The sequence below is a fragment of the Notothenia coriiceps genome, unplaced genomic scaffold, assembly GCF_000735185.1.
Source record: "Notothenia coriiceps isolate Sejong01 unplaced genomic scaffold, NC01 NC01_scaffold00002499, whole genome shotgun sequence".
In the NCBI taxonomy this organism is placed as follows: domain Eukaryota; kingdom Metazoa; phylum Chordata; class Actinopteri; order Perciformes; family Nototheniidae; genus Notothenia; species Notothenia coriiceps.
Window position 1 is genome coordinate 1 of NW_011335200.1, and position 13636 is coordinate 13636.

General features: G+C 38.2%; 1 protein-coding gene across 1 annotated transcript in view; it reads left to right on the top strand.

Annotated features, from left to right (window-relative positions):
• Positions 1 to 2796: 2796 nt before the first annotated feature.
• npr2 (natriuretic peptide receptor 2) overlaps positions 2797 to 13636 on the top strand; it is a gene marked incomplete at its 5' end in the record, with an annotated part of 45989 nt that continues 35149 nt past the window's right edge. The window contains 6 exons of the mRNA XM_010797465.1: positions 2797 to 2978; positions 5053 to 5166; positions 5546 to 5681; positions 6868 to 6962; positions 10812 to 10947; positions 13206 to 13290. Coding sequence (XP_010795767.1) covers positions 2797 to 2978; positions 5053 to 5166; positions 5546 to 5681; positions 6868 to 6962; positions 10812 to 10947; positions 13206 to 13290 — 748 coding nt within the window. The remainder of the gene's footprint in view (positions 2979 to 5052; positions 5167 to 5545; positions 5682 to 6867; positions 6963 to 10811; positions 10948 to 13205; positions 13291 to 13636) is intronic.

A 13636-nucleotide genomic window follows, 5' to 3' on the forward strand; every position in this document is an offset into this window, starting at 1 on the left:
CCTATCCCCTCGTGTGCCTTGGCAGCTTGCAATATTTCAGTTGATTTGTAATGAATCCAGAATGTATGACATTTTTGTTTTTTTAATTGCATTACAGAAAATAAAGAACTTTATCACAATATTCTAATTTTCTGAGACAGTCCTGTACATGAGACCAGGTAGCTGCAGGGTTAATGGGGCACCGTTGGAACTAGGCCAGGACGTACAATCAAAACAGTTGGGGATAAAAAGACAGGAAGTTAACACAGATATGACAGATTGAGAAAACTTCTAAATAAAAAAAAAGGAACAGATTACCTTGAAAATAGGATCATGACAAGTAGTACTGATCTGACGAGACCACCGTACGTAACTTATCACTTATGCATCTCGGGTTCATATGTGACTTCAATTTTAACGTAACAAACGTACATATTTAACCCCAACCACAATATTTTCCAAAACAGAGTAGCTTTGTTTGAATTGGCAACGTTAGCCACGTGTTTAAACAGTCAACTTTAAAGTGTTGACATTCAATATTTTGTTGATCAATCCGTCCATGACTTTCTCCTCCTCCTGCTGAAGGGCTTTGGCAATTTAAAGTAAACATGTGTTGGTTTTGGGCAAATGATGAAAGGTCTGATGCCATTGCTTTTCTTGGTAGGATAGTTTCTTTTGAATCCCTTTCCTTGCTTCTTTTGGATATTGCCACTTTGAGAAGTCCTCTGATCCAACATCACGATTTGTGGCTTATTTTGTGGGAAAACATTTTCTGGCAAACCCTGGCATCTGTTTAAATCCAACATTTGCAACACTCGAAAAGTACATAGAGCAAAAGAGCAAAGTTTGAGGACTTCCAGAACTGTCTAAAACTTGTTTTTGTGAAAGCAGCAATAATGTAGACAGAATCAAAGGTCACCTGTGGCAAAAAAATGTGGATTGAAATGTCTGGCTGAATATTTAATATCTCGATCCAAGTGTATTATCCACTATATGTGTAACACTGTTGATTTCAAGATGTGTAACTTCTAGGAAAGGTGAAAAATGTCTTTGGGCTCTGGTTTTAACAGATACTATTGGTCAGTTAGAGGGGTTGCAGAAATGATCTGGCACACATTGCTCCAGTGGACCTTTGAGCAGATGGTGAGCTGGCCCGGCACACGGCCTTACATCTGGCATTTATTCATGTATGCTTACCGCTTGTTGTGAGTGTAAATAATCAAATATGGCTTACTGCTGAAACGAGAAATAAACAGGTGTTCAAACAAATTCAGATGTGGACACAAATTCAGAACAGTGTGTCAAGTCCTGTGGTGTAAATGTGGCCTGTGACTTTGCATGTGTCCAACAACGGTCAACTCTCTATTTTGTTAAGCAATTTTTGTCTATTGTCGACACCTGAAGGTTTTGTTGACCTAAATAAAGTATTTTTACCATTTTTATATCCTTATTTCAGCCTGTTTGAATGATTATCTTGAGTGTAACTTTAAGAGAGTAGTAGTGGGGTAAGAAAATATTGATGCATTGAGTATTGCAATATTAAATTCTTAAATTAAAAAATTCCTTCTGTAACCAACAGATTCTGCGGAAAGCAGAGAGCATTCTGAACTCTCAAGGTCATGTACTTTCACATGAATTTCGTCTGTTGCCATCAGGGCGTAGATAAGCTCTACCTGATCAAAGGACTAATCGCTTTTCAAAATCATTCATCCCTTCTGCACTCAAACTTTAAAATTCTTGAAAGGCTTTTAACTTGATTATTTATTTATTTATTATTGTGATGCTATGAACTATTTATAGTGTAAATTGGAATTATCCACATCTGTGCTCCCGGGTGTATCTGTGTGTTTTCTTCTTGTATGTTCCTGCCTGTTCCTGCCTGTTTACATGACATAAACTGCTGCTCATAACCAATTGCCCCTTGCGGGATTAATAAAGTTATTGATTGATTGATTGATTGATTATGATTTCTGGTAGTAATTCCCGAAAACATTGTAAAGATTTTTGTTGTTATTAATTACATGCAATTATTTGGGGCAGAAGGTGGATCAGATTCTCAAAAGCAGTGGATATTCCATTCCTCATATTATACTTAATGTATAATATCCTGCTTTATATTTTGTTACTGTAAGTTTGTAATTCAACATGTATATTTTCGGCTTTTTTAATGCTATTTTATTTCTATTGAGATGTTTACATTTTATTTCTAGTCTTTTAATTTGTAATGTACAATGCCATGTCTTTTTATGCTGCTGCAACGCAAACATTTCTCAAATAGGGATCAATAAAGTACTTCTTATCTTATCTTATCTTATGCAATCCATATACAATGACAGTTTTGCTCAAATTTGATTTAAAAATAAAATCCCAATATGTCGCCTTGCTTACATCGTTTGAAAATCGAAATTGAATCCAACAATTCTTAAATATGTTTAATGAAAAGCAACCTTTTGAAGAAGTCAGTGCTTAAGATGAACATAATTGTTTTTTTTACTTTACTTATATTTCTGTTGTGTGTTTACTTAACACAAAGGAGTTTCTAAGTTGTAGTGTTTACTTGTGATTATTTTATCTTGGGTTGCATAATAGTTTATAATTAAAGATTGACATTGAATCATTTATTTCGCTCATTGTCCCTGCTTTGCCTTTCTTGTTTTACTTATGTTTCTCAAAATTCAACCCTTTATCATTTACGGAACATATTTGTGAATTTACAAGAATCGTTTTTTTGTGTGAAAATGGAAAAGAGGCCTAACGTTTAATCTTTGGCTCAATACAAATACTAATAAATGTTTTTTATTGTTGTTTTCTCTACAGTTGTGTACATCTGCGGGCCCCTGGAGACTTTCCTCAGCATCATGAAACTGTTTCAGAGCGAGATCCAGGACCCAGAAAACTACGCTATTTTCTATCTGGACGTGTTTGCGGAGAGCTTGGCCGAAGGGAAACCGTGGCAGAACTCCGACCCCGACTGGGCCGATCCCATCAAGGTCTTCAAGGTGAAACACACACAGAACACACACAGACACACACAGTGTTTGGCAACAAGCATGCATATGTTAAAGTGATACATTGAGACAGTGTTCGCATTCTTTCTAGACTTACTGTCAGAGTTTCACCCGCTTTGTAATTGGAGGCAGGAAATAATAGAAGACCGAAACCACCATTTGGCATGAGAAATTGATGTCCCTGACGATGCATATTTTATTCCTGCTTCTGCTCATTTTCTCTCTAAATCCCATAATCTCTATCAGGCTTTACTTACTGAATAACTCCTTAAATCTAAATTAGAATACTTTCAAAATCAATTTTCTTTAATTAAATATCACTTTTTCCACAAAGTTTCTTCATATCTATGGGAAGCTTTTATGGTAATCACATGATGTCTCTCAAAGGACAAGGAGCCCTCAATCCTTTCGACCACATTAAGGCTTGACATTACATTAATAAATGGAGGGGATGTGTTTCATCGGACATTATTCAACCCTTTTTAAATGAGTGCATGAAGAGAGTGGGCGCACACGTGTTGCTTCCAATCTATCTCCTTGAATGTCAAACATACCTTTACTTAATTCTTTAATTCAGGGTTTGATGGAGAGTGGCTTCGTGAATATAAATCTCAGGCATGGTGAACATTTCTGCCATAATGGCCTGACTAAAAGGCTTAAAACAAGTGAAACATTAGCATAAGAATGAAATAGAAATGTATGTATTTCTTTGCTTTCCGTTTTATAGTAATTAGATGTTCTCAAACTCTCTCAGTCTTAACATTTGTAGGCTACTATTTTTTCTAATATGTTATAGGCATAAAGCATTGCAATATTTACATTTTAAATGCAAATGATTGATTCTTAACTTCCTTCAAAGGAAGTGAAAACAATGATTGGGAACGGACACTTTTACTGAAGTACAGTATTATCTGAAAAAAAATGATGTCACATGTGCTGATCATGCAAGGCGTTAATTTGTCTGCAAACTATACCACGGCTCATTATGGCAGTGCTTTAATTGCATGTGGATGTTTGTGGTGGGGATCCAATAACTGTTCTTACATGAAAAACGATTTATAGTTCTTCCAGTTGAGAGCGACGCTTAATCATTTTCTAAAAAGGCCTAAAACAAATATTTTTTCTATGATAGCAGCGCATATATCAACAGTTTCAAAGGTCATTCGAACAAATATTTGGACTGAAATGTCTGGCAGAATAATGTACTTCTCCATCCAAAACTTCTACTCATATGGTGATACAGCGATTTGTTCCCATCAAAGGCTGACATGTTGTTAACCTTTGCTGATCACATTACAAAGCACTGGTAGTTATATGGTCATTGACTACACGATGTCTTGGTTGTTGATTTTAGCTTTGGTTAGACAGTTAACATGCTTATATCTGTATTAGCATTGACCCTCAAGCAGAAACAATTAAATGCATTACTAACTGTCTTGTATATGACTGGACTAGGATGTTACTGTATAATGTCAGTCATGTTTTATGACTTTTCATTTCATTTTATGGTCACAATTATTTCTAGAAGTTCAATTTACAGCTTTAGGGGAAAGGAAACAGCAAACATCCATCTTGAGGCTTTCACAACGGCTAACTTAACTTCACATAATCTTATCTTTACTTATCTTGTAAAAATGTAGCTTTTTTTTTTACAGAGCACGTGTTTTCATTCACTATCCCTCTGTTTCTGATAACAGATGAAGAGATATGACAAAGTTTTGGTTGGGGGGACGAAACGTAGCAGAGCAGGAATGACTGCTAGCTTTGTTTTGACCGTTAGCTCAACAACCGTTAGCTTGAAGGCTTTTTAGCTACTTATTCAGTTAACAGATTGTAACACCAACCACAAACAACTAAAAGGTGTCACAAACAATGCCTTAAGTGTGTAGATCAAGATTTGCCATAGGCCTTTTGTATTTTGCTGATTTTTATCATTTTTGACAGCTAAAAACAACATGATAATAACATGATTTTACAGTTTTTGAGTTTTACTGTTCGAGAATTTATCCCATATGACATGTTGTAGTTCTTTTTAAATGTTTTTGCCTCTGTGTGTCTCCTCCAGTCTGTTTTCGTCATTACGTACCGGCCTCCTGATAATCCTGAGTACAAAGACTTCCAGAGGAAACTCCATGCCAGAGCTCAGAGGGATTTCGGTGTGCACTTGGAACCATCATTGGTAAATAACAGCCTATGAAAACAGTATGCGTTCTCAGCAGCATCAGAACCTCTTTAATCTTTTATTAGATGTGCAAAAAAAATCCCCACTGTGCTGTGTAATTGGGAGCAGTAATGATGTTGACACATTAACGTTAGCAAATAACACTTTTCCTTTTATTACTGCTTTGATCTCAACTTTTAAGTAGGGGAGTTTCACAAAGGTACATTAGAAGGAATACATTGTTTTGTGTACTTTTACGTGATCATCTTTTTATACAAGCAGCTATTTGGCTGAAGGATAGGAAATTCCTCCATTTAAAGTGTAATTTTGTATTCCATCATTAGGTCTTAAATCATTGTTGCTGCTGGTAATCATAATGATGTTTCCCTGTTTGCAGAAGGACTACATCGCCGGCAGCTTTTATGATGGATTTGTTCTTTACGCGATGGCCTTGGAGGAAACGCTGGCAGACGGCGGAGCGCAGAACGATGGGATCAACATTACGATGAGGACGCAGAACCGCAGATTCTGGGGTGAGCAAATGTAGTGTAACATGTTATATTTTGACAGACTTCAACTTATTATTGTATTATGTGTTACGGTTGTCCGTCCCATTCTCGATATCTCAGGAACATGACGAGGGATATCTTTAGATTCGGCACAAACATTTCTACTTATAATAATAATAATAATAATAATAATAATAATAATAAATAAAGCTAAGCTCAAAGTGCATTACAGAATAACACATCACAAGTTAAAAACATCAAGAAATTCCCCTAAGATTATTTGTTAAGAACTTTAAAAAGGTACATGCAGCGAAATATAACATTTTATCAGGTTAATAGACACAAGGAGGTAACATGTATGATAATAAAAATATTATCAAACAGCTTGAGGATTGTTTTGATCATCATCATGATGGGAAATAAACCAAGAATACACAGTCGATGTTGAGAAATAATAAAGATGGAAAATAACTTTCAAATATCTAATACCAGCTGAAAAAGTATATTTCTTCATCTTAGAAATCACAGCCCATCTTATTGTTAAGCTTTACTTGATTGATCAGCAGTATAAAACTATAAAGGGATAATGCTGGAATTCATGCTTCTTCTGTAGATGGATAAAGCTCAATAAGAAACTGTGGTGTAATACAAATGCAAATAAATCAATGTTATGATCCAAACTGATGCTCTGTGGATGGGGTTTTGTACAGTTTTAAGCCCACATTTGAAGTTAGCATTGCCCTGGCTCCTTCAGCTGTTTCGTTCATCAAGATAATCTTCAAATGAACACCTTTTGAAGCATTAAGACAGTAGTAAAAAACCATAAACTAGCTAGACCACTAGCACATGACTCCTTGTCCCTACCACAAAGCTAAGGGGTAGACTAGTTTTTCGCAATAACGACGACTAACATCATTTATTCATCCACTTCCTTTAGCAGCTTCCTTTTCAATGAAACCTAAAAGCTTCCAATTTACGACGATGTATATTAACGACTTAATTTATGTCGTAAAACAAACTTTAAAATCTCCACATTCATTATTTCACGCATAAAACCCATTGACTTCAAGGCAATAGAACTAGAAGTGCAAAAATCCTGACTCATATTTGTTTGTTTTTTGGCTTGCAAAGTCAATACAAGAATATCAGTTTGTATTAGAAACATATACGTCTCACACCCGTAATGTTTATATATGATATGTGTTTTTAGGAGTGACGGGACTTGTTACCACAGACCAAAAAAATGCCAGGGATATAGACGTCAACCTGTGGGCGATGACCAATCAGGAGACGGGAGAGTACGGGGTAAGTTGAGCTTTCACGGTTATTGTTCGATAATATGATCTGTGTTTAATGTGTCTGACAGATTTTAATATATGGGATAATAGACGCTGAATTTTGGAGGATGACTATCCTTGCAAAACCTTTTGTCAACTATCCCATAAAGGAACTCTTTAAAGGTCTCCTATTATACTGTTTTTCATCAATACATTATAGGTCTCAGATATATACAAAACATGTCTCTGAGTGTTTGGCTCCAAACACCAAACAGATCATTGCAGCATCCCATAACCCCCTCTGTTTCAGGGCCCGTTTACCAAAGTGCTTGACTCTCCTGTCTGCTTACTTTAGATGAAAATAAGGAGCCCCTCCCCACGCCCCTCTGAGAGACATTTGGTTAGAAAGAACACAATGGTGCTCTAGGAGGAGATTCAGGTGATAAACTGGGGGGGTACCTTGGTTGCTGATTGGCTAATGGTTACACAAGCCAAAAAATCGTTATGACATCATTAAGTGGCCAAAATCTGATCAGCAGATTTTCAGACAGGTTTTTATAGAAATGGATTCGCTCTCAAAAAGAGAGCGAATTTTTTTTTTCTGAATCTTTCAGAATCTCTTTACACAGAGGGGAAACATGTTGATGTATAAAAGACAGGAAAAAGTGGATTTTGCATAATAGGTGACCTTTAATACAGTCATTTTCAGTCTCCGTATGTAAAGCTATGGTCACAAATACTAACGATATTAATGGAACATAATGCAAGGCTCCTTAACTTCATGTGTCCCTTTAAACTCCAATCAGACTTTCAAACTCTAAATTGTTTTCATTCTAATGGAGCAGTGTAAAACCTCAGCCTTCTCGTTTCTTCGATAGGGATTTTACTATCTGGGACATATTCTGGGGTCACGACTCCTCTAATGATAAGATGCATAAAACCTCAAATTTCCCTCCCAGTCCGATGAACATATTTGTGCATGTTGCGCTGTGCAAACACTGCTGTGAACTGCTCCAGTGTGTGTCTGAGGGTGGGAGAAGTGCTCAATTTGACTTCAGTTAGAATTTCATAGAGGCCCGCAGAGGCTGTCGTCAGGACTTCCTGCTCTCATTTATCCTCTGCTTTTAATTGGTTCATATATACGGCCGAGTAGCCAGCAGACGGGTTGAAAACATCCCAGGTTGATTTCAGCTACAGGATCTCAGACTGCTATTAAAACAAGATATATCAAAATGACTCAGGCTGATTCATATTAATTGACAGCTGATTATAAACATGTTGTGTATCTATTGTCATCTACCATGTTAGTACATTTGCAATAATCTGTCAAATGATAACTACGCTGACTGTATGTGCGAACATTCAAGACAAGGATGTATATATTACATTTATGTTCATCTGGCATTGCTATAAATAGCTGAAACTGGAAAAAGGCTAGAAGCATGTCTTTACATAATAAATGACATTACCACATTTGGGATTGTTCCTCAGTGGATGTACAGCTGTTTGCTCAATTTAATTTATAAAATAAATATAGGGACCCCCCTGTCCATCTTGTTCTGACTGAAAGACTATTGGAGTTTTACTTAAAATGTACATCATACATGAAGCCAGGTCCATAAAGAAACCATCACCCCTTTTAGGTGTACTGTGTGAGGTATCCACACACATTTGGCTGCTGAGCCATGATCCCATAACTATATTTGAATGCTAATTTTAAAGTATCACATTAGAAAAGCTGTATAAAAATTGGATAAAACCTTGTCAATTGCTTAAAGGTGACCTATCATACAAAATGCACTTTTGTACGTCTTTTCTACATGAATATGTGTCCCCGGTGTTCCAGGGAACTCACCAAGTGTCAGAAAACACAACCCTCTCTATTTTCCTCCATACCCAAATCTCTTAAAAAGGGGCTGCAAGGATGTGATACAGACTGATCCAGATTTGAACACTTATATGACGTCACAGAAGTGGCGCTACAGCTATTGGGCCAACTCCACCAATCAGGAGGAGACAGCCACGGACATTGCCGTTGGAAAGCGCTGGAGACGCTGTAGTACATATGCCAGGCCTGTAGATGGTGCTGTTCTCACAGAATCAGTCCATGCAAAGACAGTGTTAAATTGAGCGAAATGAGGAATGGCTAAAATGCATGATCTGTTTGGTATTTTGAAAAATAAAAAGTATAAATATGCCTTATATAGGTATGGTCCTACACTATATTATTAAAATATAGCATGATAGGTCCACTTTAAAACGTTTTTACGCCGAATTGACTGACTTTTGTCTTTGTCAAATAGTTGGTCCATATGTGATAAAGAAAAGCCTTGTCGAATAATTTCTGATATAGAAAACATTTGAACTGATCAGACGTTTCTACTGTCAGGGTCTGTTAGGGTCTGTTAGGGTATACTGGTAGGGATTTGGATTTGTCTCCAGAAAGCATAAAACCCGAAGACCTATCTCCATTTCTTGCTTCTTGTTCGCAACTTCTACTTTGTATGCTGCGTTAACTTTCAGATTAAAGACGTGGACAGTATAACCCAAACCAGTTGATGGAAACGTGACTAATTCGTATTTCTTTTTTTCAACATTTCAAAAGTTCACTTAAATTTGCTCGACAATTAAACTGAAACACATCTACAGTAAAGTGTATATTCCCTCTCTCTATGTTTTTTATACCTTTATGTATACTGTTGATGTACCGCCATTATATCTTTTGAGCTGTAAAAGAAAACATGTCTCTCTCAGCCCACAGACCCTTAGGCAATAGTGGTTTTGAGAGTGAGCTCAAGCGATAGGTGATCGCAGTGCATTAAACAGAACCCCCTAACTGACATGCTGCAGCTATTTCAGACAGGCCTCCCTCTTCCCATCACCCAACACATTCTGCATTGTTTTGATGACCCTCTGTCGGGGTGATGCCCTTCAGGGTTTCAGCAGAGATGACACAACATGCTGGGAGCAGGGGAGGAAAACATAAAAACTCCTCAGGTTGCTTAGAAACACAGGAGTCGAGTTTCACAGCAGGACGACAGATGCTGCTCATGAGGCTGTAACGTCAAAATATAGGAGCTCACGCACGCACCCACCCACACACGCGATGTTTTGAAAACTCTGCTTGTGTTGATGTATGCAGGGGCATGACGGAGACCCGGTAGACATCTTGCCTCACTTACTTATTGGATTATACTGACATGCTATCTCAAATGAGCTTTTCTAATATCACTATTAATTATTCATATAATTTATTTAATCTCAGTAAAAGCTAAATTACGTTGATGTTTCTTAAATACTCCTACATTTTAGGAAATAGGCAACCAGTGGATGCTCCTGGTTATAACATAGCTTTAGAAGATTTGGAAACGTATCGCTTATACGTGTTTGAGAGAAACATCTTGAGGCCCTATTCTGCTCATTTTCAGGTTTATGTGTATTTTGTGCCTCAACTGTGACATGTTTACATGCTATAACGTTCAGAAAGTGCTTTATTTTTGTCGAGTATTTACATGCACAACAACCTATATAACACACTATAGGAAAGGAAAACAAAAAAAATCTGTTATTGATGTGTCCACCGTTCATGTCCAGTGTGAAACCATAAGCCAATATTAACTTATACTAACTAACTAACTATGTTTCAATACTCTGACCATAATCCAGGAGAAAATATTTTTTGAGTATTCAGTTTAGCTTAGTTAGGAAAACATTTCAGGAGACAGGGTTTCATATTATTTATTTTGTTAACTTGTGGAACAGCGGCTTGCCTGGAAGTGACATCTGCAATCACTCGGTTGCACAACAAAGGATGAACATTGTCATCAACTTGGTCTTGTTCCTCCATTTAAAAGAGTGTTTCCCTCTGTGTTTGCAGATTGTGGCATACTACAATGGAACCAACAAAGACATAATTTGGTCCCAGACAGAGAAGATCCACTGGCCCAACGGGGGTCCACCACTCGATAACCCGCCCTGCGTGTTCTCCACAGACGACCCCTCCTGCAATGATGGTATGACCGCTCGGACTCATCCATCATACAACAACACACTAAACCTGCTACAGATGACTATACCTGCTTCTGAAGTTCTCTAGAAACATCCACCAAAGGTTGACTAATGGACACACTGATTTTAGGAGATTGCATGAAGTCATTATCCCACTCTTAATGACTTCTGGAAGTATATTACAATGCCCTGATGCTTTGTTTATATTAGCGCTGTCATTTCTTCAGGGCCTGGGTTATTACCATTGACGCTGTGGTGATAAATGTGTTGACAGATCAAAAGTAGAGTGTAATATTTGCTCGAATAACAAGCAGTGCTAGAATCAGTCTTTGTTGTGGACAGAGTGACAGTTTCTCAGGGAAAATGTCACGGATGATGAACTGAGGAGGGAAACCACTGCAATTATAAAATGTATTTTGGTGTGAAGGAGGGATAATTAGTGGAGGAGATATAAATCTGACTGTCACAAATCCTGAGCCATCCGCAGATAATCTGCTGAGTTGAGAGCCTGGATGTCGCCTTCTCTAGTGTCGCTTTCTGCACCAGCGGCAATACGTGATCAGAAATATGAGGAAAAAGATTGACGATTAAACATTTTAAATGCGCACAATGATAGTGGTGTCTCATCCATAGAGTACAGAAACAGAAAGGGCCAGCATACCATACACAGATCCACTCTAATGTTTGTTCCCTGACATTTCTTGAAGGGTTGATCATTAATTATAAATATCATTCTGGCCCAGATTATAAATCAAGTCCCCCTCTCCGACACTTTAAAGGGGCCCTATTATGCTCATTTTTGGCGGCAGTGGTTCAGTCTGTAGGGGGTTGGACTTTGAACCGAAGGGTCGCCGGTTCATGTCCCGATCGGACCAACAAATACAGAGTGTGGACTGGTACTGGAGAGGAGCCAGTTCACCAGTGCCCTTGAGCGAGGCACCGGACCCCCAACTGCTCCCTTGCGCCGGCTAGACTGTCTGCCTCACCGCTCTGGACCTCTCAACTGCATGTGCATGTTGTGCACAAACTGTGTGTAGTTCTATGTACCTGTATAAGAAGCATGTGCATGTATTCTTTAGGTTCATATTGTATTTTGTGACTCTCCTGTGACATGTTTACATGCTTTCAGTCTGAAACCAGAGCCCAGTCTGCTCTGATTGGTTAGATGGCCGGCTCTGTTGTGATTGATGAACCGCTTAGAGATGTCCCGCCCTTTAGCCTGTCACGTACAAGCTTGAGTGTTACATACTGATGTCACTATGTTATGCAAGTAAACAAAGGAGTCCAATGAAGGTGTTTTCAGGGGGGGAGTGTGTGGGTGAACTTTGGGATTTCAGCCTCTGAAGACCGTATACATGCACTAAAACCTATATAACACACTAAAGGGAAAAACACAATTTTATAACAAATACATTGTCCCACGCTTATCAGTGATGAACCCGGTGTTTTGGCTTGGTTTTCCATGATGTCCTATGTATTGAGACAAGTCCAGCTAACCCCCGTCCTACCCTTGTGTTGCTCTCTTCCTATCATCAGGGCTATCCTCTCTGTAAAACAATCGGTGGAGAATTACAGAACATTGTGGGAGCGTATAGTCTGCAGAGGAATGGCTCACAGTGTGTCAGTTCTTACCAGACTGACAGTATTTTTGTTATCGTCGCTAAGCTAGGCTAAACATGTCCTGGCTCCAGCTGTTTAAATACTGCAGTTGATATTGGAGCTGTCACAATATCAGATTTTTCACAATTTATGAAAGTGGCCCAAATAAGTCACAATAACATCCATAAAATATCATACACTCTCATTCAAATTCATCTTTATCTTTGTTTATTGTGCGATTTTGACCCTTTAAGCATAATGTTGAGCTATCCCTAATGGATGCTTTTTATTGTATTTGCAGGTAAGGTATTTTCTTTGTAATTCAGGCCACCAAGAACAGTTTCAAACATATTTTGTCATCAATTATAATCCCCTGATAATGAGTGTCATCCTATCCTGTGATTTACAGCACGTGCTATAATTAGTCTTCACTAGGGCTGTAAATATATATCAGGATTGTCAGAGCTATGTAATTGTGTGAAATTGTTCCCGGTTGTTGTGGTCGAACGATTGCAGCTGCACTTCAGGGAATCGGAGCTGTGTTTTTTTTACAGCACGGTGCTTTTTTTCTTCTTCTTTTCTATTCAAAGATATGAATGTGGACATCTGTTGAACATATGAGAGACAACTGAGTGAGGAATCCTTCTTCTTCTCCTGTTTCCAGGTCATCTGCCAGTTCTGGGTATCGTAGCTGTGGGATCCGGCTTAGCACTCATCATCTTTGGAATCTCCAGTTTCCTGATTTACAGGTGAGTTTGATCACATCGCGCCGACGCAGAACAGCAGGGATTTATCTTTTCCATCTCATTTAAAGAGAGAGAGAGAGAGAGAGAGAGAGAGAGAGAGAGAGAGAGAGAGAGAGAGAGAGAGAGAGAGAGAGAGAGAGAGAGAGAGAGAGAACCTGTCCTGCACACAGTTTATATTTTACCGTAATATTGTTTGCGTCCTTTATCCCCACAAATTGAAAATAGTGGTTATATTTCCAAGTTGCAAATGCGCTGCATGCTGTCGCTGATACTTGCATCTGCCATTGTGTGTGCTGGTGGTGAGCGTTGCCGTGTGTGTGTGTGTGTGTGTGTGTGTGTGTGTGTGTGG